The 27672-nt window shown below is 39.2% G+C and overlaps 1 protein-coding gene across 2 annotated transcripts in view; it reads right to left on the reverse strand.

Moving 5' to 3' along the window:
* Positions 1-378: 378 nt before the first annotated feature.
* The window catches only part of Ctsc (cathepsin C), a 33684-nt gene continuing 6390 nt past the window's right edge, over positions 379-27672 (reverse strand). The window contains exons 3-7 of one of the 2 annotated variants that reach the window (XM_052712431.1): positions 15620-15786; positions 11917-12072; positions 8881-8996; positions 2188-2319; positions 379-1278 (exon numbers count right to left, since the gene is read on the reverse strand). In XM_052712431.1, the coding sequence (XP_052568391.1) occupies positions 776-1278; positions 2188-2319; positions 8881-8996; positions 11917-12072; positions 15620-15786 (1074 nt within the window). In that variant the 3' untranslated portion in view covers positions 379-775. Of the gene's footprint in view, positions 1279-2187; positions 2320-8880; positions 8997-11916; positions 12073-15619; positions 15787-21830; positions 24427-26050; positions 26136-27672 lie in introns of those variants that run through there. The other variant, XM_052712432.1, reaches the window with a different exon arrangement.

Raw genomic sequence — 27672 nt, forward strand, 5'->3', positions numbered from 1 at the left:
TGTCTATAGCTTCTCAGGAATACTAACTCCATTTTGACATGGGTCATTCAGTGACCTGGAACTTGTCCACTTAACTATGCTGGTTGACCAGGGAACTCCAGGGATCCACCTGTTTCTGCCTCCCCTGTGCTGTGATTACAAATGTGTCAGCATGTCCGGCTTGTTTTTCTGACATGGATCCTGCACACTGACCTCAGGCCCTCACACCCGCACAGCAAGCGCTTTTGCAGCTGACCCGTCTTCCCTGCTCCCCAGCTTGTTCTCTACATGAAATATTTTCAATGTCTTTCCTCCTTCAAGAAGTACTTCCATGGGACATGAATGCTACTAAGAGTCAGTGACAAAAATTCTCTTAAACACACAGAAATTCCATAGGACTGACTGAAAGAACATTTATTTAAAAATCCTTGAAAAAAAAATTAACTATCGTCATGTTTTCATGTGATTTTGTCATTTTAAAAACAAGCCTGTACTTTTACATAGTTTTTTTTTTAAATGAAACATCTGGTTGCATTGTAGATGACCAGCAAAAATAATTATTTGACAACTTAACCATTGCTCACCAAAGTCTTACTTAATCAAATCGTTTAAAAAGTAGTTCAGTGGTTGGTACAGAGAATACTAAAAACAAACAAGAGTAGTTTTCAATTCAAAGGCGAACATCTTCATGGAAACCTAGTGGTATGCTTCTGAAATTGCTCTTGTAGAAGTCTCAAGCCTGTGACCAAATCACTGTGAATAGCGAAGACCCATAGGAAAGACCGGGAGCTCTGCCCTACAATTTAGGAATCGGTATGGCAGCTACGGCTATACTCTCAATTGCACACTCATCAGTTCCTCTGCGGATCCGGAAGTAGCCACTCTCACCCCATTGAATGCCCCAGCTGTTCTTCACAATCCAATATTCTAGACCAGTGTCTGGATCGCGTCCATAGCCCACAAGCAGAACAGCATGATTTGTCAGCTCAAAGGGGTTGAAAGGGTCCCTCAGCCCGGTGTGGTGATAGACTCCACTGTGGTAGTGCAGGAAGTCATCATGGACTTCAAAGGCAACTGCCATGGGCCCGTGTTGGACCAGCTCAAGCTTCATTAGGGCTTCATTGCAGCCACCATAGAAACCACCCACGTAGTAGTACTCAGAAGTGTAGTAGCGGAGGCAGTCGTCCTTTGGTTTGCATGGAGCATCTGTGGCTGTGTAGGGGAAGCAGTTTTCCTCCACCACCCCAAAATCTTGGGCATACTTTCCTGCAATGAGGTATGGGAACCCACCATCACAACCTAAGGATGAAAACACACATGGTTATTACACTTCTGCTGGCAGAAGGCAGACACACACACACACACACACACACACACACACACACACACACACACAGACATACACACATACTCCTTCTCAAGCAAATCTCTCCCATCTCCATCCTCACCCTGGACCTATTACACATATTAATAGCCTTATACCTCTCATCAATATAATTATTTAACTTTTGTTTCTGTTGCCTAATTGTAAACTTCATGAGCATAAGGAGAGTTTTGATATCCTACACCCTCCAGTGCCTAGACTTCACCATGTGGTATGCAGGATTTCATACATACATGAAAGGCTCACTGAGAGTCATTCACCAGCAGTTTGACTGATGACCTAGAAACTTCCCAGTGGCCACATCTAGGCTGGCATCAGAAAACTTGAAAGTGGAAGTAGTTTAAATAGTATTTCTTTCTAAATCCTATCTGAATCCTTTATATAGCCTGTTCTGAAAGGCTAAGTGTAGACTGCTAAATTCTCTTAAAACAGATACTATAGCTTTAGGAACTGGATTGTGGGAAGAGACCACGATTGGAACCTAAATCTGCAATGCTTAAAAGCTGTAGGATTTTCCTAAGAAAATTTGCTCATACTCATTTTCTGCTTTTGAATAAGGTCTGTGCCTGCTTTTTACAGTTTTGTGCACTGGTAGGTGATGTTGGAAGAAGCAGTACTCACTTGATATATTGACATCTTGCTATAGGATGCAGTAGATTCCATGATAAACTGTCCATTGATAATTGATGGGACCCGATTCCCACCAGGGCTCTCTAACTATAGACCCTGTACTTTCTGTTATGCCGCCCCTCTACTTTTGCCAGTGATGGTTGCTGACATGCAGTCAAATAGCTCATAACATAGCTCTGACATACAGCATTTACCTTGGGCATACTTGCTACAAGATACAACCTCCTGAGGACTCAGGATTGGGGTCTGAGTATTGTTGGTTAATATACGGATTCTTGCTTCTAGCATACCCATAGAGGCAAATGAGTAGCAGCTTCCACAAGATTCTGTAGATGAAGAAAAAATAATATATATATGCATATTACTTATTTGTAATCTCACAAAGAAACACAAAAACCTGAGCAAATGAGACACCTTAATATAGGATTTATAGTAAAAGCTTTTCATAAATATCAGTACAATATATAAGACTCAATTCACAAGCACCAAACCTGAGATACTTCTTGACAGTAAAGAGTGGATTTATGTCTATAATAGTTTAGCCAACAGACTGAGAGAAATATGGTAGGACACATATGAGCTAAACTAAAAAAAAAAAAATCTCTAATGCATTAGAAAGTTTGAGTTCACACAAAAATTATGCTCAAATTCCAAGCTCTGGTTCTAGGAGTTGGGAAGAGTGCTCATGAATGTGATTAGTGTCCTGTAAAAAGATGTTTCGTAACTTATTGGTTAGGGCCAAATGAATTTATTAGAAGCATCTGCTTTGAAGACAGCTGCCATTGCAAGAAAAGGAGAACAGCTGCCGGGCGGTGGTGGCGCACGCCTTTAATCCCAGCACTCGGGAGGCAGAGCTAGGCGGATCTCTGTGAGTTTGAGGCCAGCCTGGTCTCCAAAGCGAGTTCCAGGAAAGGCGCAAAGCTACACAGAGAAACCCTGTCTCGAAAAAAACCAAAAAAAAAAAAAAAAAAAAAAAGAAAAGAAAAGGAGAACAGCTGTATTATAAGATAATGTACATGAACAATGTTATTTTTCTGTGTTTCTTCAAATTGCATGGGTAAAGGAAACAAACATATATAACAAAACATTGTAAAACTGGACTTCCTCTTGTTATAATTTTTAAACAAGTGAATATAGCTTTATATTTCTGTTGTCACACAGCCTCTCTCATCTCCACCATTGCTACAAAGATTACATGGAAATATGCCTATACCAAATCCATGATAAAACCAGTTCTGCACAAGATGTATATCATTCAATTTATTATATTAGTTTCATAAAACTATTAAAGTGCTAAGAGATGAATCTAAAGATTTATGAAGTCAATTTAACTAATTTTGCATATAGAGGTATCTTTAATAAATTTGATTATTAATAATTTAGTAACTACATTCTTTACGGAAAAGCGCTATGAAAACTATTATGCTTTTAAATGTTAGCAGGAATACTGTTTTTCCTTCTCCAGGTAATGATTTATGAACCCACTGGAGGCAAGGAAAAGCCAGGACACTGTTCAAACTCCACCATCATAAACGCTGTTTGAAATACTTAGCTTGTTTTTCCTTGCACTAAACTTGGTATCTCCTCAAGTGCTCTTTATCTTGCCACGTGACACCGGAAAGGAGCTTAAGTGCATGTTTGTGGAAAGAATGAGTCAAGAGATAACAAGTAGGCACATTTTTTGCAGCCCAGAAATGAAGTAAATTCAAGGCAAACTATCAACCACTTAATTCTAAGCTCTAGAGGAAGCAGAACTTTGGGTCCTAACATGAGTCTCCTTACACAGGTCACAGTGCCACAAGACCTTGAATCCAATCTACCAAGAGCTTCATTTCTTCCTAACTACTGCCATGTCTGATGTTCCCACAAATTCTCCCTTCTAAAGGTCTCATATTTGTCCGTGTTGCACACTGCTCTTGCTGCTGAGGGACCATCTAAATTATGAAGATGACAAAATAAACAGCTGTAATGTTGACTTAGAATACACTACTATACAATCTACTCACTTGATAACTGAGGCCTAGAAACTGCAGCAATGACCTGAGTCCATCAGCTAAACTAGTGGTTCTCAACCTGTAAGTTGTACCCTCTTTGGGGGGGTCCAAGAACCCTTTCACAGTGGTATCCTAAGACCACTGGAAAACACGGATATTTACAGTATGATTCATAATAGTAGCAAAATTACAGTTATGAAGTAGCAACAAAAATAATTTTGTGGTTGGGGCTCACCACACCATGAGGAGCTGTATTAAAGGCTACAGTGCTAGGAAGGTTGAGAACCACTGTGCTAACCAATAGCAGATGTTAGTACTTTGTTTTCTCTTCATGCTGGGCTAGTGACCTTTGCATTTTTTTTTAAAATCACCGTACTTTTGAATCACCATTTTGTTTATTCATGAACAGAGGATAAGCTCTGTAAGGGGAGAGACTGTCTTTTATTTACATTATCCACAGAACTACAAAGAAAATCACATATTTTCTTTTCTCATTTGGCTTTTTTTTTTTTTTAAAGTCTGTTTCAGATTTTCTTTCCTTGTCACATAATCACTACATAGAAGATTAACTTCAACTTTGTGGTTTCCAAATCATCTAGAAAATACTTCCTTGGGACTCTTCCTTTAAACAAGGGGATCTCAACGAACAGATGTGTGACCAAATAACCAAAGTCACTATTGCTTGCTGGAGACACCTAAGTCCTATAAGCCATCCAGCTTCCCCAGCTTGTAAGAGCCATAGAGACAAAGTCTGTAAGTATTAATCATTAAACTCACATTATCTGATCATCCGCTAAGAGAGGAGGCACAGGCCACAAGAACAGCTCATGGCCCAGAAAGTGCTTGGTTTTGAAATCACGGGAATGTGAAAATCTCCTTCAGGTCCCTGACTTTCTGGGAAGATTATCAACTTACTCTCAGAAAGCTCTGCATGTGACCCCACTTCTACGAGCTCTGCCTGTGACCCCACTTCTACAAAGAGACCAAACATGGTAACCACAGAGCGTGCATCCTCCCACAGTGGGTAACACCCTGCAGTAGCACCGAAGAGTCACAGTTCGCGCCTCTCTAGCTGTGTTCCTCATTAGCCATGTGACCCAGAGCAAGTCACTTAGCCTCTGGCATTTTTTCGTTTTAGTGCAAAGATAGATTCGGTAGAGAGAACAATTTAAGGGCCTTGTCTTCCTGCTCTAATGAACATTCATAACCAAGACTTAAATAGAGTGGATTCCAAATACTAGGAAAACCCTTCACATTACCTAATTGACCCCAGAGAGCCACCCTCACTCTCCCAGATACAATAAGACCTCGTGGGAAACAAAGGAAACCTGTCTCGCTCAGTTTCCTCTCTTCTCTCCCCACTCCCACCTCAAAGTTAATCTAGGCATTAGGCCTTTTTAAAGCTGTTTTAAAGTATAAATGTAAAACTTCATTTGTCTTTCCAATATTGCTTTTTTCTTTAATCTTAATTTGTTCACAGACTAAAGAAGAGTTGTGGATTCCTTTAACTATGGCCAATTTGGAATTCTGTGTTACATAAAACACTGGTATTATGAAAGTGGGACATTTCCAAGTTATCTCAATTAATAGGAAGAGGAAAAAACTTCGTCTTTGCCACTCTGAAGTATGAGAAAAAGATCAAAAAGTAGAAGAGGATCTTCTAAGTGCGTTTTTTCCCTCTGGCACCCGCTGTGACAGTGCAGGTGAGAGGCTGGTTTAAAGCAATCAACCCACAAATGACGTGTGTCTTGAAACGGTCCTGTGTTGGTACAAATCATATTTACAGCACACAAAGAATGGGGAGATTTGGGGACAGTAAGAGCTCTTACCAATCTCCCAGGAAAGCAATGTCAAAGAACTTTCTTCAAAATGTCTCATTTCTTTCCCCTGGATTACTGACTGTCCCACCTCACCTGTTAGCCACACATGTGGGGTAAACTCTACCCTCCCCCCGCCCCGAAATTCCACAATTCCCGTATTAATGTGATTATCATGTTGTACTTTAATGTTTTGCTTGTCTAGCCTTCTATACTATAACTCTAGGGTATGAGAGCTGTTAATATTTAAATACTCTATTATTAAAAGGCTTCTTAGGGGATAGAGAGGGGGCTTAGTGGGTAAAGTGCTTTTTATGCAAACACAAGAACCTGAGTTCAGACTGCCAGGACCCACAAGAAAGGTGGATGTGGCAACACAAGTCTGTAACCACAGAACTGGGTTGATGGAATCAGGTAGGAGGCTTTCTAGGCAGCCAGCCTGGTCAAAATGGTGAGCACCGGGGTTGGTGAGAGATGGTGTTTCAAACAATAAGGTGAAATGTGATGAGAAAGACACCCTCAGCAACCTGTGGTCTCCACACACACAGGTGAATTCAACCACACACACACATACATGTACATACATCACACACGTACTTATACAATAGTTTCCAAACATAGAATAAACCACTATAAGCAATGAGAGATGCAGCATCAAAGCACTAGCAGCTCACATTATTTGCCAGTTGCTATGCACCAGGATGTCAATAATGAAGTCAGCACAGGACATTCCTTATTTCCGTAATCTCTCAAGTAGGCACAGAGACTCTCTCTTAGGGTTCTACTCCCGTGGTACAACACTACAACCAAAAGCAATTTGGAGAAGAAGGGGTTTATTTCATCTTACACTTCCAGGAAATGGTCTATTATAAAGGTAAATCAGGGCAGCAACTCAAGGCAGGAACTGATATAGAAGCCATTGAAGAGGTCTGCTTAACTGGCTTGCTTTTTATGTCTTGTTCAGCTTTTCTTATAGTACCCAGGCCCACCAAGCTCATGGGTGGTACCTCCCACAGTGATCTGGACCCTCCCACATCAATCATCAATCAAGAAAATGCCCTACAGGCTTGCCTACAAGCTGGTGGAGGCGTTTTTTTTGTGTTTGTTTGTTTGTTTGTTTGTTTTGTTTTTTCAACTAAGGCTCCCTCTTCAAAAGACTCTAGTTTGTGTCAAGTTGACACAAAACTAGCCAGCACCAGATCTATTTGATGATCAGGTAAGTTTTAAGCCTCTTCAGCAGAACATTCATGATTCTAGGGAATTGTTTGAGAGTCCACGATCTCTTGGGCTATCATTAGTGGCGCCAGTGGTTATTTATATACTCCTGCTGTAATCTGACCTAATATTTGGTTATGAGGTAACCTCTTTGGAATGTATTAATTAACTAGTTAATAGCAAATCACTAACTTCCATTAACCCCAGACCCAAGAATATCACCAGAGAGCATCTGAATTTCGCTGTAACCCACCTACTTGGTGCTCCCATCAACACATTTGGCAAATTCAATCATTTATAACTTTGTCTTGTTCTGTGACTATAAAATATTGTGTCTGAAATGGAATGGCCCCCCTACCATAGAATGTGTCATTCAGAGAAACCTGAATTCATGTTCCCAGGCCATAGTCACATATTTAGCTCAGAATGAACTATTCTCTTTTTATTTGGGGGACAAGGCCTTTTTTATGTGTCAAAAAGTTGATTGATCAATTACTTGTCATTTTCCTCTCTAGGAAATGGCAAAAGTAAAGGATTTCTGGATGCACCCCTTCTCTAGAGGCAGTGAGCCCCAGAGAGGTTAAGGGAGAACACCCCTGACATCAAATAAAGGATGGAAGTCTTTTGGTCTGGGTGAAGCCAGACCTGATCAAAACTTTGTACACTCAAAACCCCTTCAATGAGGATGAAACTTGAAGTGCATGCAATTAATGGTAAGATGTGGAAGATGTCAATATATTTGTAGAAAAGAGGAAGAATTTATCTTTCAAAATCATACATGTGTAATTATGATCTTCATTTGAAAAAAACTATGGATAATTTATTTTCTAAGTTGAAAAATACGGAAGAATATTTCTTCAAATTTTTGAGGGTGTATGTAGAGTTAGTCATTCTCCTTTAATAAACTTGTAACATCTACAGACAAAACCATTTTGATGTTGTTGATGTCTTATATTTCATAGTAACTAACAAGTAAATTATCTTCAAAGTGAACATGTGCATTCTTTTACCTGCTGAGTGTCCTTAATTTAGCAAACCTGCAATCTAACATGTTAACAAACTTTGAAACTTATTTTAACATCACAAAACCTTTCAAAAAGCTTTATGTTTGGAACATTTCAGATTGGTTACATAACCTGTATTAATGAGTCTCTATGCAACGGTTGAGTAAAATTTAGGAAAGTAAGGTTTTCTGTTATCATGTGCAGTTAAAGGAAGTTTTACAATTGCAAAGCTAAATCGACTCACGACTTAGGAAGCTGAGTTAATCCAATCCATCAGAAGCCATGTTTTCATATAAAGTGAATTAAAGGTCCATATACAGCTCAAGAAATCTAAGCTTGTGCAGTAATTAAAGATCACACAATGGGAGAAACGTAAGGGCAGATAGCAGAAGAGATTCAACAAACCAGTTTATCTTCCACTGGAGAGAAGACCAGTTTAACTGCATACAATTATTTCTTCCCACAGAAGTGTCTCCTAGCAGCCAGGTAAATGACTCCTACTTACCACTCCAGTGAAATCTATATTGAGAAATGTTGAACTCAGCTAAAGAGATTATTTTTAGTGAATTTGGTCATTTATGCAAAGGAAGGGAATAAGAATACAAAGGCTACATTTTTTATTTTAAACCAGGATCACACTCTACAGTGTAGGCTATCTACCAATTGGCAGTCCTCCCTCCTCAGCCTCCATGACATATGCTACCACACTTGGCCTCCATCTGTTTACTGAAGTAGAAAGACCATGACCATCCCTTTCCTGTATCCCTAAATCCATCCTAGAGCCGAATACACGATGAGTATTCAATTACCAACAGCTTGAGATAACTTGATGAAACTCAGTCTTTTGTTAGTTTTACCTTGGTTTCGAACAGGGCTAACAAAATTGACACCACGAACATTTCTCCAGTCCCAGGATTCTGGCAAATTTAAAATCTGTTTCTGTATTTCATCAGTCATCGGGGCAGGTTTAGGCCTAGAATGGAAAATATGTATTTAATACCAACATAAAGTCTTTCCTGAGAAGATTATCTTCCAACCTCTGATTCCAAGATTTAAGCCACCAGAGTAGCTAGTGTCTTCTTTGAGGCCCAAAGAACACTAGCCCCATGAGTGGCCATTACACAGTGTGTCAGTTACATAACCCAGCTGCATAAATAGCTTTCAGTTACTGCAGATTTTCAGGATCTAGTCATTTTCCTTGTACAGTGAAAGCTACTTTTAGTATGCTTGAACGGTTACATTCTCTTACTTTTGGGATCTGTTGGTCAAAAAAGGAGATACAAGTTAAAGGTGTTCATTGCAGGGTCCAGAGAAAACACTGGACTAACTGGTGTTTGACTCAAGAGGTAGTGATGGCTTCACACTTACTATGTGACATTCTGCAAGGAACTTTAACGTCACAAACTACTGTTTATCCTTAAGAAAATAGATATACTCGTACCTATTTCAAAGAATTTTTAGAAAAATTCAAAGAATAATAATAATAATAACTCAAAAATGAAGACATACTTAGAAATGGTAGCTATGGTAACGACTACACCATCATACATGTCACTATGAGTACTAAATCAGATACTGGTGGTGTGAAACAATTTTCTGGCACAAACTTTACATTGAATTGCTAACTTTTATCTTCCACCCCATAAGGAAGAGCATTTGGCCACAACACATACATACTAAAAAAACTCAAAGTTGGGAAGCAATGTAATATGGGCACGAACAGAAAAAGAAGGAGAAGTTTAGGGATACTAACATGAGAACTAGAAACACTTTACAGATACCAGCCATTATCTGGTCTTAATGCCTTGGACCGCAATGTTTTAGGGCTCCAGGGAAATGTCTGTGTCAGAATGAATGTCTATATCCAGTGAAATCTCCGTATCAGAGAGCTGCTTAGAAGTGATAACATTTGTGTGTGATTGCAGCAGTTCCCTGGATTCTTAAGTCTCAGCTTAATAATATTTGAGACTTTCTACTACACAACTACATATTTACAGCAGAATCAACTTACATATAAAAATTCTACTGGAAACTAAGCAGTCAGACTTCCATATTTGCTTTAATATTTTCATCTCCATATGACTTCTGTCTTTATCTTAAACATTCTATGGCTCTCTAGGGGTAATAACTTTTCACAAAACAAAGGTTAGTATGTTGACATAGTCTAAGAGAAAAAAATGGCGTCTAAGAAGGAGGCAAACTAAACTGAGGCGACTTCTGAAGAAGGTGACACCTGCAGAAGTTATAGGAGCTGCTTTTTATCATGACTGCTTTTTAAAATTCTTTTGTTTATGGATCTGATAAAATCTAGATCGCTAGTATTTTTAAGCCCGAGCCCTTGGACACCGCAGTTCTTTCAGTTTTTGTTTAAACACAATTCATTCTTTGCAGCAAATTAAGCTGAAGAAGCCTGGGAAGAAAGTTTGGAAAAAGGTTAATAAAATTCTTTGCCTAGTTAAAAAAAAAAAATGATCCTGCTAAAACACAGCGTGTAACACGTGACAAAACTAGATGGAGGCTCACACTCTCAGACGGAGCAAGCTCCTGTCTCCACTGCTGAAGTCTCAATGTTTTCTCACAGACACATTAGGACTCTGCTTAGAGAATCCTGGAAGGGGATAGATACTACAATACATTCCTTGTTCCAATTTCACCAACCAGAATAGCTCATACACTAGAAGCCCCTAGAATAGGCTTTGAGAAATATTATAGAACAGTCTTTGAGAAAGGGGCAGAATATGGGAAGGCTGTCATTAGTTGGATAAGAAAAAGTCCACAGTGTCTCATGGTTGAAATTTTCCATTGAATGTGGGTCATTAGTCCATAAACAAAAACGTTAGAGGTGTATCTCAGCTAGTTCAAAGAGCTGCACCATTGGTGGCTTATTTCAGTTATTAAAAAAAAAAACAAAAACACAGACTATAAATATCCAGAAATTAGCCTTTGAATACTCTGAGAATGGAAGAATATTTTCATATATTAAGAGAAAATAATCATCCCAAATAACTTATCAACCTCATAAGCTCCCTATTGGCCTCTAGTTCCTTTGTCTTTAGCCATGTTGGTTCTCCTGAACAAAGGTTTGGCATCACAGGAATAGCCTCGGATGATTAACAAATGCTAAGGAACCATACTCCTAGACCCAGCCACACTTCTAGAAAGGGAATGCAGAATACTCACATTCTCTTTCACAGAAAACAGAACAGTATATATAATTTCTCAAGGCAGGAAGATGAGGTAGCCAAACAAAAGATGGCAAATGCAGCAAAGCTGTGGCTATGGAGGTGGGGAAGGGGTGGGGGTGGGTGGAGAAATAAGAATTATTATTTTTTTCCTGAACCTTAAAACACCTCAATTTTCAGATTTTTTTCAGTGGCAAACTTGACAGTTATTATTAGAAGCTGAGAGATATCTGAGGGAGCAGCAGTGGTGGCATAAAATGGAGGTAAAATGAAAATAAAGTTCTCAAGAATGTTTATCATCGTTTTTTGAAAGCAAGTCATGTAGTAGACACAGTTATGGTCCTCGTCAGATGGCCTGGGATAGCAAGGATGAGTCTAGTCAGTAGATTGGGGTCCGTAACAGCCGTAGCTGGGGACAGGGAAGTGAAACTGGCAACATTTCAAAGAACAGATAAAAATGACAGTAAGGAGAAGAGATAAACAAGACACAGGAATAAAAGGAGTGAGACAGGATGTAAACCAGCAGCACAGGAAAGACCCCAAAACATGACTTGGACAAATGTGAACAAATATGAAGGAAGGTGGAGGAAAAAAAGACAATAAAATCCCAATAAATTAAAAGATGGGCCATGGGGGTTGGGGGGCTTGAGTGGAGCGAGGGTGACCTTCAGTACTGAAGTTCTTACTGGTGACAGGGAGTGACACTGTTACCTTGGGATCCTTTGGCTGTGGCCACCACCTCTCCTGATCAGATCTCTTAGGCTCATTTTCTCATATTCCTTGTATGTGGTTGCAGTCCAAGACTTCTGCACACTATTGATGGCCTTCACGAAACTGTGGTCATAACTGTAGAGCCTATTGGAGTATCTGCCAACAAAGGGACATAGTTTCAGATCTATCTTTCCAGTAAAAGTACTCTCCAATAAAACTGATACAAGGTGGGGAGGGGTGTAGTCTTTTAGGACCACAACAGTTGGCAACAGAGAAGAGCTGAAAGCTGTTATGTCTCCCATTAACCAAGCAGGATGTGTGGCAATATTCAGTAGAATACTTATGTACTAGTGATAGATTGGAAACAACCTAGATCTATGTTCTAAAATAAGGAACTTATTAATGTAAACGGTACTTTATTTATTTGTATTTCATGCTAAGAAAATGTACAGAAGATTATTTAGTGATATAAAGAGAATTTACAGTGTATTAATTTTAAAAGGTTAAGTTTATACAGAATTAATCAATTTTTATAAAAGTGTATATATAAATTCTCCTTAAAGTCATATTTATCTTTGTAGTTGGCATGAAAACATTATCTTTTCTGCATGTCTCATTTATTTATTTATTTACCTATTTATTTTTTTGAGACAGGCTCTGAACTCAAAATCATTAAATATCCAAAGATGGCTATGTACATCTGCTCCCCCAGTCTCCACTTCCTAAGTGATGGATTATAGGCATGTGGTACCATACATGGTTTTTGCAGCACTAAGTGCAGAATCCAGGGCTAGGCAGGTAGTCTACCTGCCAAGCCGATCCTCAGCCCCTACATGTGCCCTTTCAAAATGCACATTTACAACATGCTATATGAACTAGAGAAGAGAACAAAAAGTATATGTAATATACACATTTTATAAATATACATCCTTAAATATTATTCCATATAGGTGTTTTATACCCTTAATATTAAAAACTGGGATCAGCAGCAATATCTGAGAACTTTGAAGCAATGTGGACAATTCTGAACTCAGGTCCTTGAAATCAGAATCTGAAATAAGTTCACCATGTGAGTCATAGAAACATTAATATGAGAATCATTTGTCTACTTTGTGTGAAATGCTTGGCCACAGACGTAAAAAAACAAAGAGCATGTTTTTTTAATGTTAATTATTCACTGAATTCCAACATTTGTCAAACCTGTGTGTCAATGGACAACAATTAGGCAAGTGACTGTTACTCCCATGGTAAAACACTCTATGGTTTGAGCAAATGTAACTCAACATTCAAGACTTTCACCAAAACTCAATTACATGAAATCAGATGCACCCAACCCAAGCGACACCCAATTTAGGCACTCTATAAACTTTTCTGTCCCATTTCATTCACATTTGTAAGAGAGTACTTTGATAGAATCAAAGAAACGGAGAACACTGCAAAGAAACTATTTGATAAGCTATGAAGCTGCTCCAGCCTTATTTCTGACCTTAACCCAACAGTAAAAAGAAGCTACAGTGTTTTTTATTTCTTTAGAGACAAGAATAAATTTGAAAATGTATGCGAAATATTTTAAAATACTTTCCACCAAATTTTCCATTTTTCCCAGACTATTAAATTTTTGAGAAGCATTGATTCCTACTTTTCTTACTTAATCATAATAGTTAGGAGAGCCTCATATACTGATAGATGCATTACAGTAATGACAGGGTGCTATCATAGCACTTAAATGCCATTTTTGGTGCTTACAAGTCAAGGAGATTAAAAAAAGATCAAGTCAGTCAACATTCCAGTATGGATGGGTGAGACTCATGAGACCACACCCTTAACTGAGAGCTACTGGCAGCTGATGGCTGGAGGGGAGGAAGGGTCCGTTTTCTTCAAGGGTGTGGCCCAGCTCCAGCGGAGGATGCGAAACTATGTGTATACAAGCAGCTCAAATTGGACTCAGTGAGTTACAATGGAACAACAACAAAAAAAGAAACGGATATGAAATTTGAAGGGATCATTGGAAGGTGGTCTGGAAAAAGTTGGAGTGGATGAATGGCGGGTAGATATGAGAAAAATACACTATGTACATGTATATAATTCTGAAAGGATAGATATAAATAAAATATAATAATGTATCCAGTATTAGGTAACAGATCACTAAGAGCTGAAAGAGATCCTAAAGTTATTTGATTTCAAATGTCCATTTAAGTATAAGGCATTGCAGGGGAGAGTCTTCACTAAACAGTGCAATGTTTTTGAAAGATCTAATCAGGCCTACCAGTACACAGCACACCAGAAAGGATACAAGGTGAACAGCTTATAGGAAACTATGATGCTAAAGAACCATGCCACAAGAGCTGGAGAGCTGGCTCAGTGGTTAAGAGCACAGGCTGCTCTTTCAGAAGACCTGGGTTCTATCCCCAGCACCCACATGGCAACACACAATCATTTGTAACTCCAGCTTTAGGGGATCCAATGTTTTCTTCTGGCCTCCAGGGGCTCAGGCATGTATGTGGTACACTGATATAAATGCAGAAAAAACATCAATACACATTTAAAAATAATGAAGAAAACTAAAAAAGGTTTATATAAAAGATTAAAAAAAAAAAAAGAACCATGCGACATAAATCTACTTAAACCTTGAACTCAAAAGGAGGGCTGGATCAGTTTCCATTTTGGTTTAGCCCTCTGAGCAATAAGAGTAAGTCATCTCTCCAGTCAAGTCTTCCATGACCTCTCTGCTACAGGTGTTCCTCACTGAGGTCACTTGGCTTTGAAAGTTTGGTTCATGTGTAGTTTCAGTGGCTTTTGCAGCTAAACAAAATGGAAAAGGAAATAATACTTGATCTCCCTCTTGCAAAACTAATCACGTCTGAAAATTGTTGTTTGTTAGCAGACACCTGAATGAAAATAGTAACTGCATTTTATAGGCTAAATTTTATCCCTTGGAAAGGGGAGGAAAAAATATTGCAATTACATTATAATCTCAGATAACTAAATAAGTAAAAAGCCATGCTTAAAACTCTTACCTCCAATATCTCAGCCTGAGATTGGATTTGGAAACAGGTCTTTAAAGAAGTAATGAAGGCTAAATGAGATCACTGGTGTGGGCTCTGGTCTAGCTTTCCTAGGGTCCTGAGAGGAGAAGTTTAGGATACAGCAAAGAAGGCCAAGTGAGCAGACTGTGAGGGGAGGAGCCAGCAGCAAGCAAGCGAGGAGGAAACCAAGCTCTAGCCTTCAAAACCCACAGCAAACACTTTCCATTAGGCCACCCAGTGTGCAGTGCTTCTATGTGACAGCCTGAGCAAATAACACACCGCAGAGATACCAAGAACTTTAATTGCAGTTGCTTGCTTTGTTCACAGTTGAGTTTGTAACTGAACACTCATTGTAGCATCATCATAGCCATATATTATTCAAGACATTACTATACCACAGCCAGTGAAATAATTTTTCTTTACTAGTAATTTGCAGTTTTGTCCCTTTGATCATGTTTTTATTTTTAAGCATTCCCTGTTCCATTGGGTTTGAAATGTGTTGGGATATTACTTATTTTTTTTTTGTCAATTCCATCAGTCTGCATATATTTCCAGTACAGTTTTATATGACACAGCTAAGTTCATAAGCCAAAATTACAACGTCTACAAATGAACACACTCATACCATACATACCATAAAACAAAGCTAAATGGCTGTATCCCTTGCCACAACTCACTTTTCCTGGAGACTTCCAAGGTATGCCACATTCACATTAGCCTTCTCTGAAGGACTTCCCACCTTCTTGCCAGCAAAGCAAGCCCAGTTCCGGCCCAGCACATCGTGGACCCACCCCGTCATGGTCTCATGGCAGTAACTGACGACTGTGCTGCCTTTGACTTCATACTGCAACCAAGTGAAAAAAAAAAATGAAAGACCAGTTGTTACACCTGGGCTCGGCTCTCAGGGCTCTTTCCCTGGCTCCCATTTACCCTAAAGATGCATTGTGGCCCTCTGCCAGCCAAAATAAAAACGTTACTTTAGCTGATGATGTTCCAATAGTTATTCTAGAAAGCAGAAAGACCCGTTTTTCTAAGACTAGCATTTGCTGACTACCAAACAAGATGTACTCTAGGAAGGAAAGAATGGCTATGGAAAAAGCTCACCTACTTAAAGCAATTATCATATCCTAGGCAGTTTGCATTTAGTTCTCACAATCAGTCTAGGAAGAAATAATAAACAGTCCTTTATTTCCGATGACCATTCAGGGATAGTCATCATTCCTCCTGAAGGCCACAGGGCTGTTACATGGCAGGAACAGGGTTTTCCTCCACTACTTTTTTGTCAGAAGAGGCTCCCATCAGTAGACTATTAGAACAGATGACAAATGTTTCCTGTGTAGCTAAACAAAATCCACTTTTGCTGTTAATCTCCTGGTGTATTAGAATATGCCCATTATGAGGCACTTAATTACTGTCCCCACTTTATTTCAGTAATATGGAACTTGGCATAGTTCCATGCTACCACTACTGAAAGAACACTGTGCAAGCCGGGCGGTGGTGGCGCACTGAAAGGGTATACGGTGCTGGTGTCTGGCGCTGGTTACCACGTGGAAAGGTCACAGTCACGACAGAACCCAGTGGTACCTTTTAGAGCTTTATTAGGAGAAGGAGAGAGAGACAGAGACAGAGACCGGGAGAGGCGCAGAGAGAGAGCCTGGGGGTGCATGTCCGGCTTTTTGGCTGGGACGCAGTCGCCTGCTGATGATGTAATAAGGCGCCAGATGAGACCCCAGCTGCGAATATACAGAATCCTTACATACAGAATCCTTATATGCATGCCTTTAATCCCAGCACTCGGGAGGAAGGCCACGGCAGGTGGATTTCTGTGAGTTCTAGGCCGGCCTGGGCTACAGAGTGAGTTCCAAGAAAGGCGCAAAGCTACACAGAGAAGCCCTGACTTAAAAAACAAAAAACAAAACAAAACAAAACAAAACAAAAAGAACACTATGCAGTGACAGACCCAGGTTTTAATTCAGACGCATTGGCTCTAACAGTCCCATTACTTTCATGTAAAGACATCTCATCCAGAGGAGAGCATGACCAGAATGAGCAAGGAGGGAGGCAGGCAGGAAGAAGAAAGGCACCGGCATAGGTTTAACTTGTAGAAATTCGAAAGAGATTCTATTAGGTTATATTTATCTGTAAAACAAGGACACCAGAAAAAAAAAAAAAAATCACACCCAAAAGTGTAACGCTGGGAGTCAGGGATCCAGAGTAAGTTGATAAACATGTCCTCAAACGGACGAGCACAAATACTTTAGGCTACACAGAATGTCAAAGTTTATCGTATCTGCTGGACTCTGCCACACAGCTTGACAGGCTGAGCTTAATAAAAACATTTTTGACACAACTGTTTCTAATTCACAATGTGTTTATCGAGATCTCAGCCAACTTGAGAGACAGCCATACTGAACTATATAAAACTCTGTTATTGGTAGACTAAATATTGGTGAGCTTATACAATACACCCTGAATTTCCTAGACTTTAGTGATATTTCTTTTGGGCACTATTTGTGGTCACATTCATTAGTCTTCTCTCGTTTGCTAAGACAGGCCAGGTAGGTCTTGGAGGGCCAATGCTGACTGAAGAATGTCCTGAAATGTCTTAAGAGCCTCGAAATTTTCCTTACAGCAGAGCGCTGCTCTCTATCTCCATCTCCCTCTATAGCAGTACGTCAGTAAACATTTACTGCAGTATAATAGAAAAGTAGAACGAGAGAAGGCCTAAAATGTTTCACATGTAGAAAATGAGAACATTTTTATTAACTAATAACATTTTGTATGATTAATAAGTACTATGAGAAAAGGTGAGCCAACCAAGGTTTGGGAAAACTGGGAAATGTGCCTCCTTCTATATGACAGTTTTCTTGGACTCCTGGGAAGCATAGCCATCTAGTAATTCATTGCATACAGCTTTATTTTTATGACAAAGGTAGAAACCCTCTTATTTTATAAACACTGTACAGATTCCTTATCCATCCTAGGGGTCCAAGACAATATAGAAATAATATCTCAGAGGGCAGAAATGAAAGATCTAAGAGGTTTGTTAAACTAAATTTTAACACCAGCCACTCCTACAACCAAACACTGTTCCCTATAACAAGCAGTGTTTCTTCATAGACTGCTCTTTCACAAACAGCTAGAGTGGCCAATGACACAGAGGAGAGAAGCCAGAAAGTACAGAAAAAAGGCTAAGTTCCCAATGTTTCTTCCATCTGTGTTTTCCCAACACAGATAAGGAGAAATATTTCTCCACTGTAGTAAAGGGAATCCTGCAAAGAGTGAGGCTAGGCAGAGGTCACACCTAATGCTGATTTGTTGTTTTTTTGTTTTTTGAATCCACTGGATGCTCTGAAAACACTTCAAATTAGCTGACTCAACAGAGCTTCACACTGTGGCCCATGAATATTTCCAACTCTTTGCCGTTCTTGTCAAGGGCTTATTACTGCAGAGCAGAGGTGAAGGATACGTACCTCAGACCTTGGAGGCTTGGAAAGTCTAGAGAGAATCCAGGTCTGCTGCTTTGGGCCCGTATGATCCTGTGTCAGTGTCTTTCACCTGTCCTTTCACTGGAAAGTGGGGTTGATAGTCACAGATTCCATCCCACAGACTGTGTTTATGTATTCTCCCTCAGGAAACCTCTGTCTATTCTTCTCCATTGTGAAAATGAGATTTTTGTTTATTTACTATCTAGGAAGCTGTGTGGCAGTAGAAAGCAATTAATTATTGAATGAATGAGTAAGCAAAAGAATGAATGATAAAGAACAAGTCTTATTAAGACTGATTTCAAGCTGGGCGGTGGTGGCGCACGCCTTTAATCCCAGCACTCGGGAGGCAGAGCCAGGCGGATCTCTGTGAGTTCGAGGCCAGCCTGGGCTACCAAGTGAGTTCCAGGAAAGGCGCAAAGCTACACAGCGAAACCCTGTCTCGAAAAACCAAAAAAAAAAAAAAAAAAAAAGACTGATTTTAGCATGGACTTACAAATTCCAGAAAAGGTAAGGAATTAATAATTAATAGCAGAGTTGTAATGGCAAGTCACCCAAGAGCCCAGAAGCAAACAGTGTCTTCAGAAATGCCCACTCTCCTCTCCAAGTCTATCTATGCTACAAATTCAGGTTCACCTAGAAGTCTCAAACCTTCCCTTAGGACCTGTACAATCTCATTTCTGTGGTTCTACACAAAATTAGCAAAATCTGGCAAATAATTGTTACTGTGGACACTTTAATTTATATACTCAAGACCAATTTTTTAAAAACCTACAAGTTGGATATTATAACTAAAATCCTCCAAATGTAGTAAAACTGGCATTTGCAATCACTTGTGATGCATTAAATTCATGGAATCATTTCCGCCTTTAAAACTGTATTTTATATTATTCTGTAGCTAGAGGAATCTGCTCTTAATCTTTTGTTAACCTGAGGTCACCCTGTTAAAGGCAGGGCATGGTGGCACAGACAGGGCAGGCCTGTACAGTGCAGCCCAAAGAGGTGGGAATGAGGCATTGATCAGGTTAGCTCAAAAGTCAAACGCTAGAAACCTTAACCTGAGGGACCTCCCCAGAGGGATTCTATTATTTCCTTGATTTGAAAGTTCTCAGGGTCTCTTCCAGCTACAGTGAACCCTTAATGTTTGTGAGGATTAAGAGACTGAAATTTTGGCCACATTATCCCATAATAAGTATAGTCAATTTTCTCCCTTGAAAGAATTTTTTCATTTGTATAAACATTGGTCTCTGAAGACCGGCTTGCATGGATGAGACAATTTAAGTTTCCACTCACATTTGCCAATTCCTACTGCAACAAATAGAGAATTTGCTACAATTCAAAGGCCTTCCAACATGTAGCACTTACGTTCAGAGAACTGCTATCCTGGAGCTCCTCTTCTTCAAAGTTCCTATTAAATTGTCATGTATTCTCTAATATCCTTCCTAATCCCCGCCTGCACCATCACCACCATGGTTTCATCAACTCTCCTAGCTCTGTTAACTGATTAATACTGTTAATACTGACCTGATATATAACTTAAGCTATTTACCCTATAACTTCTTTACTGTTTTCTGATACTTTAAAGAATTTTTTTAAGGTACTAAAATATCCTTCCATTGCTTCTCTGGATATACTTTACGGAAAATATTTGAATGCTTATTTCCCACAGTACACTGGTCAAGAGACACCAACAATCAACAGTTTTGTTTTTTAAATTCTAGTTCTGTTACCATTCAAACAGCTTTGAGCAAGTTACAATTAGGGGCTTCTCTCTGTGTTTTTTAACTAAAATGGGCAAGATAGTCATGACTGATTCTACTTTGCTGGATTGCTAGGAAGGATTAAAAATAACACTGAAGTTTAAAGAATTTTACATGTTTAAAAATAAGCTTCCTGAAAGTAACAATATAAGCCAGGGTAAACAATTGTGAAGGCAACAGAAAAGTTACTAAGACATCATCTGTTGCTATTGCTGTGTGGATATATAGGTAAAAAGTGCTTTAACACTTTTATCTATGAGTTCAGACAACTTCTACTTCCTTTCAAATTGTCAACTGAGCTGTTTCTTTATTTAAAAGACTTGTAGTGGTGCACACCTAAGTCACAGAACTCCAGAGGCTCCTGCAACGCAAATTTAGGCAGTAACACACTAGCATTGTTTTTGGGAACAAGATTATGATAGTGACTTTCTTTCATTATTAATGAAATCATCTGAAACAACTTATTACAATATACACTGCTCATTTAATCATTTAATATCTCATATGCATTATAACAATACTATAGTGGTCCACTCATGCAGTTTTAAAAGATGTCTATACAAATGGTAAAATAAATAGAAATCTGGACATAGAAGTCTCATCTACCATGTTGATTTATTACTTCACAGAGCAGTACCTCGGAGATGTTTGAGAACTGAATGATAAACATATTTATGGAGATTTCTGACATGTGAGCAACACTGAAACCCAGGGAAGGTTACTCAACTTTTTGCCTTTCTTTTCCTCCCTTGTAGACAGTGACATCAATGCAAAGTAAACCGCTTCATTTGCTGCTGTGTTCACAGTGTGAAGAAAGGGTTAAGAAACAACAAGGCTAATTTGACCAAATCCACGTTTGGCTAAATCCCTCCAGACTACCATAGCTCTCTCGGAAAGAAGCCAACTTCCCCAATTCTGTTCCAAGAATAAGCATCGGCTTTCTGCCCATTAACAAGACTAAACAGTTTATTTAAGATGTTGAATTTTAATCAAATGCAAAGTTGCCAGGAAGTTGCAACCAAATGATGATACATTTTAAATGGAAAATATTGGCATTTAGATTCAAATATAAGAATGGAAGATGTTAAATTTGATTATTACCTATGCTGAAGACACTCGATTTAAGCTTTAAAAAAAAATCTAGAAATAGCTAAGAAAACTACCATTTAACACTCAGCAAAGTGGTCAGCATCCTTGGGCTCATTCTCAGTGCCTTGTTCACAAAATCTCAGCTATGGGGTTGAAGGAAAAGATGAAAGCTCATTAAACTGTTAATTAGTCCCAATTCCTTCCTGTGCTCAGCAGAGGTAGGGCCTAGCCTAGCCTTTTCCAGGCTAGTTAAAACAGAAACCACCACAGACATAAAAATCTCTTTTCCTAGGCCACAAATTGAGTCATAGCTCCAAAAGCTGGAACTTTACTATTTTAACCTTAGAGCCCTTTTTGGCTTTGTAAGTCAAAGAAGTTTAAGGCATAAGTAAATGCATACACATACACACACACACACACACACACACACAAGTGAGTCTGATCTCTTTTCTATTAAGTCATTTAATAAACGGCCCAAGGGCCTGCCATAACCTCTAAGGGCACAAAGGTAAGAATATTTGGGAAACATCAATAAAAACAATACCACAATGAGGTATTTTTTCAAGCTTCTTTCTTAAAGAATTATTTATTAAACCCATTATTTTCATGCTATTTGACACACATTGCATGATACACGGGGAATACAGTATTCTGTAATACAGAGTCAATAATCCCTTCTCTTACAGAGCAGAAGGGAAGACAAACAGGCAATTATGACAAACAATGCTAAGCATTAGTGTACTGTGAGCCCTTTGGCACATATCTACAATTTTGTGCCCACTAATTTGCTCCCATAACCATTTAGAAACCAAATTACACAGAGAAATATAAAAAATAAATTTCCATAGCAAGTACATCTGTATGTATAGCCAACAATATTTATAGACCTTGAAAATCAGCTTTAAAATATAGAACTCTCTGAAGGTTCTGGAGGCAGGAAACTTGATAATATTTCCTAGAACAGAGAACTAAAGATATAGTGCCACCCCTGGCCAATGTTTCCAGAACCCAAGAAAAGTGATGCTTTGTGTGTTGGTTTGAGTGAGGATGCCCTCCCCATCCATAGGCTCATCTATGTAAATACTTTGTCCCCACTTAGTTGAACTGCTTGGGAAGGATTGGGACATGTGGCCTTGTTAGAAGAGGTGTGTCACTAGAGGTGGGTTTTAAGGTTTCAGAAGACTCCCCAGTTCCCAGTTAGCTCTCTCTGCCTAGAGTTTGTGGCTTAAGATGTGAGCTCTAAACCATTCTTTCACTCCACCATCACAGACTCTAGCCCTCTGAAACTGTAAGCTAAATTAAACAGTTTCTTTTATGGGTCTCCTTAGTCATGGTCTTTTATAACAGCAATAAAAATGTAGCTGACACTTTGTAGGCTTATATTACTTGTAAAAAGTCTGCAGAAAGAAAAGTGAGTTCACTCCCCCAGACCTATAAAGTTCTATTTGCATTAGGTTCTGAAGATAAAAGAGAGAAAAGCGGATGTGCATCCCAGAAGATAGACACCAGACCATTCCTCTACAAGTACAAACCAGAGGTACCTGGAGAGGACAAAGGGAATCATTAATGGCCTCTCTCCCACTAATGGAGTGGCAACCACATTCTAGATGTTGAAGACTACTGGGACCAGAAGCAGGATGAGAAAAAAAATCAACAACCCAGTAAATCTTACATGGCATAAAACTGTCATGATGACTCACAGATCACAAATCTTCTGAGCTTACTGAGCCACAGGAGAAAAGCCCGGTAGATAACATGGACTATGTACACGTGCACCTTTTAGATCTTCCAAGTCAGTTTTAAACCAAGTGAGAAGGAAATGACTCCACTGCTCAGCAGGAAAGAGCTAGAAGATAGCAATCAGGCTGAACAATAGTGCAATTAAGGAAAGTCAGTTTCACAAGGGATTTCTTTGGGGTTTCTACTTCAGTTTAAAAGCTTGCAGAGGGGAAAGACAAGCTAGTGTTACCTGCTGACTGAAAAGACTCTGGTTTAAAGCAAGAAAGTGAGGGGGCTCAGTGGTAAGGAAACCTAAACCAGAAAGGCACTCACTCTCCTAAGACTCCAGTAACAGCTAATGCAATATACACTCCACCCCATTAAACTAACTTCATGATGCTTATGTGCTGGAATGCACCAGAAAAACTACCCAAATGTGGTTTTAAATACCATTTACTTTGTTAAGATGGCTTTCCTTTTACTTTTTAACCCCAGGGAAGGCCTTAGGTTTGAGATTAGGAGTATCATTTTACAGTCAGAAACTATGTGAGCTTAAGCTTTCTAAGAGGTTAACCATTGCTCTCTGTAAAAGGAAACTAGTCCCATCAATTTTATGGGAGTTTCAGATTCATAGTATGTCAACTTAGCTAGCACCTAATCTAAAAAACAAAGTGAAGAAACAGAAGAGAAAAAGAAGTAAAGAAAGGTCAAGAGAAAAAAAAAAGTATTAACCACATCATCTTTCTCGCTGAGGGTGCTTCAGTCCACTGTCTGCAAGAAGATATACCTTTTAGTATTGGGCTAAGAAAACATTTTTCTGCCTTCTATGTGGCTTCCATGGGACCATCTTCCCTCCGATAGCTAACATCTGTCCATTTCAGGTCATCTCAAAGCCTTCTTTCCCTCTACATTAGGTTTGGGAGTTATTCAAGGTAATTAAAGAAAGTGAAGGCACCCAGGAAGAGACAAGTTAACTGTGAGTAAAATTTTCACTGTGATAAAACATAGAAAAAAAAGGTCCCCAAACCCAAACTCCAAACTATCTAGTTTGGAAAAACCATTTCAACATCACGGTATTCAACTAAGACAAGAAAGAAATCGTTCCTCTTATGAAAACGCTAAATGCTGAAGCCCCCTGAGACTTCATCTCTTCCACAGTACTTTTCCTTTATTCTGTGCAGTTTCTGGTTGTTCACATTCCATAGTGGTGATTACTGTTTTCCAAGGAAACGTTCAGGATGGCAGTTGCCTTGGAGGTAGGTCACCAGGACTCCTCTGCATTTTACATGCAAACAGATTCCAGAAGGGACTGTAGCTGCCATGGCCTCTGCTAGCTGCTAGAGGTAGATCCAAGTCTTTGGCCTCTTAAACCAAAGTCTGTTCTTGGCTGCGGTATTAAAAGAGCCTCTCAACAGACGATCTATTTAATAACTACAAAACAAAAACTAGGGTTACAAGCCAACAAAGATCACACCATCTTTTAACACTTTTATCACAGTAGCCTTTGTTAAGTCAAAAGAGCAAAGCAATACCAGCACTAATATATTAGGTGTTGGTAGCTATTGAGCTCAATACTGAGAAAACATGTATTATGCATGCAGGCAACATGCTTGCAAAGCACATGCATCTGAAAATGACTGCTTCTCAAAAAAAGCCAATGTGATTTTAAAGTATACTAAAGCAACAAATTAATCCTAGCAGCTTAGGCCCATAGCATGCGTCTCCTACAAATCTAAATATAGTCCTAACATTGCTTGGATGTATGCATAAGTACCAGGGTATATGCCCCACTTATGAAACAAAGGTTAGGGTTTAACTTTTCTACTGGTTGATGCTTCCCCAGGAGCAGAAGGAAGGTTGAAGAGATTTAGGGCAGAATTTCATAAACTGTATTAGGAAACCAGTGGATCCACTTTGGAGTGGTTTCCCATTCAGTCTTCCTCCTAAAGTACCACCATGCAATATATTAAAAATTCTGTGTAGTTCCAAACTAAAGGACACTAATAATTCTCTACTCATCCAGTTTCCTGAAGAAGAGAGAAGGCACAGTTTATTTCTGTCAGTGGTGCTCACATTTAGCTGGTTTTAGAGGATGCTCGACATTCTCTAAATTTTAGGAAGATGTAGTGACTGAACACTCTAAGAGCAGTTCCTTTCTGGTAATACGGACTGCTGCAGACCCATTACAAAGCCTGGGAAATGTGGCTACAGAGTAAGGGTGGTATTTTCGAGACCTGGTCTTATTTCTCTTTTTCCATTTGGCTTTCAGGACTAAGTAACCCTGAAAAGGAGGAAGGACAAGGAGAAACAAAACTATTTTAAAACACAAGAAAGGGTAAATCATTCCATTATTTGCTCATCATCCGTTATCCCATCAAATCCGATGGGAACAATGATTGAAATACTTATTCTGAAAATATGAAGTGAATTAGTCAAAGGGATCTTTCTTTTCCCAGTCAACATTCTATGCTTTTAGCAGAAGCTACTTTAAAAAAGATGAATGATAACTTGGTGATGAGTGACCAGCATGCCAATTCATTTCCTCTCTCTAAAAGATAGATACAAAAAATCGTGACCTCACTCCAGACCCATAGCTTGTGTCTCCTATACATTCATTCTACTATAGTCCTAAGGCTGCTTGAATCTATGTCTTGGTACTAGGGTATATACTACACATGGTTCTTCCTTGAGGGAGTCTTTGGGGAAAAGAATAAACAAGCTAAGGCAGCTTAGTTACTTTACAAATGTGAACTGCATGTTAGCCAACCTTCGCCAAGTTGGTCTTCTCCTTTTTTGGTTCACATCTACTAAGGTCATAATTATGACACTTGGGATTTGATGGTGCAGTCAGAACACAGGAGAATGGAAAATTACATAAAACAGCTAAGAAGTGAAAGGTGGCAGAAAAGCAAGCTCAAGCAAGCAGCGCAAGAAAACAACAATCTGTGCATTCTCCCTTTCTCTGAAGAATAAATAGGCACTGATTTCCATAAGACAATAGGGCAGGAGAAAGCTGGCTTAACAATGAAGATAAAGATATTTCAATTGTGCTCACCCAGCTTGTTCTTCAGATGTGGCAAATCATATATTCCCACAGTTCCCAGCTGCATGAACAACTGACTGATAAAATCAGTGACATCCTACGAAGAGTTTGCATTGGTAAACTGAGTCATGACAAAAGTTCACATCAAGAAGGAAATACACATGAGGCATGCATCAAGATGCTTATGATACCAACCCTTCATCAAAACTCTTAAAAGTGAATCTCAAGTTTTAAAAATTAACTCCTGTGTTTAATATACAGAATTTATATATTTTTAAAAGTACATCGACTGCAAAAATAATCCTTCTAAAGTTGTTTTACCTTAGAAATAAACCCAGAAGGCACAGTGAAAAAATTAGGACACAGTTCTCAAATCCTTTATTATGGAAAGGCACCCGACATTTCTGGTTGGGGTGAATAGTTTGAAACCTGCAAATTTCTGGCACACAAACTGTGGAATTAGAAATCTAACATGGGCTTCTCAATATGTCGGCCTAGATTTAAGAAATAGCTTGCTTTATGAATCTAGTGGTGGTGGTCTTTTTTTATTATTATTATTTATTTGTTATTATATAATTCAATTAAAACTGGAGGGCAAAAGAAAGCACTCAATAATTGGGAAGTTTAGCTTGACTACCACAAAAAAACATGCAAAGCCATAACAAGGGTCCAGTGAGATGGCTCAATGGGTAACGGTGATTGCTACCAAACCTGTAGACCTGAGTTCAATTCCCAGAACCCCCATTGTGGACAGAAGGAACCACAGGTTCCTTCCATAGGTTGCCTTCTGACTACATAGGAGCTGTGGTCCACAATTGCCTCCCCAACCCCCACTACTACCCACAACCCCAACAAAATAAAGAAATAACAAAAATATTTAGCCATGATAAATCTATTTTCCCCTCTATTTTTTTTCCACCCTTTGAATAACTGTCTTCAAAACAAGATGAGGTTCTTTTCCTACCCCTCTCTTCTCCACTGCCTCACAGAAGATAAAATGAGAAAACTGAAGAGTTAGTAACTTGTTCTCCTTGAAGACATTGTTTGGGGCTCAGTTTGTTTACATGTCCTCTGGACAGCTTGGTTGGGGTTGTCATGCAATGGAGCTTTATATAGCTTGTCATAAAAACAGATGAAAGCGCAAAAAAACACAAGGGAAGGAAAAGGAGCCACCACCACCAGTGCCGTAAAGTCAGACATGATCACAGCTGTTTACATTTTGCCTGGTTTTGTTTCATTGTTCTTTTATAGGAGGCCAGCTGCTTTGTCATCTACAGATACCTCACAGAGGTGTAAACGTGCCACAGGGACCTGGAGAGCCGAAGGAGAACTGCCATTACAGTCCAACAGTGTCGGACATGCCTGCAGAGAGGAGCTTCACTTCTGGGCCCTCAAAGGTGACTCCCAAGAAGTTTCCATTCTATCACAAGCCTAATGACTCTATTTTGTTTTACAGGAGGTTGTAAAGGCTTAGGTCCCTGCCTGGATGGGAGTTCAGGTCAGAGACTGCCTTGAAGAAATAGAAAAAAAGAGAACCTTTAAAAACACAAAGTCAGTGTTTTCTGTTCAACTTGAACTATTCAAGCTTGAAGGCATATGCAAAACCACAGAGAGACCAGTCCTATTTCAGCCTA

Source organism: Peromyscus californicus, unplaced genomic scaffold (assembly GCF_007827085.1).
Source record: "Peromyscus californicus insignis strain IS unplaced genomic scaffold, ASM782708v3 Scaffold_4__1_contigs__length_199733344, whole genome shotgun sequence".
Taxonomy (NCBI): Eukaryota; Metazoa; Chordata; class Mammalia; order Rodentia; family Cricetidae; genus Peromyscus; species Peromyscus californicus.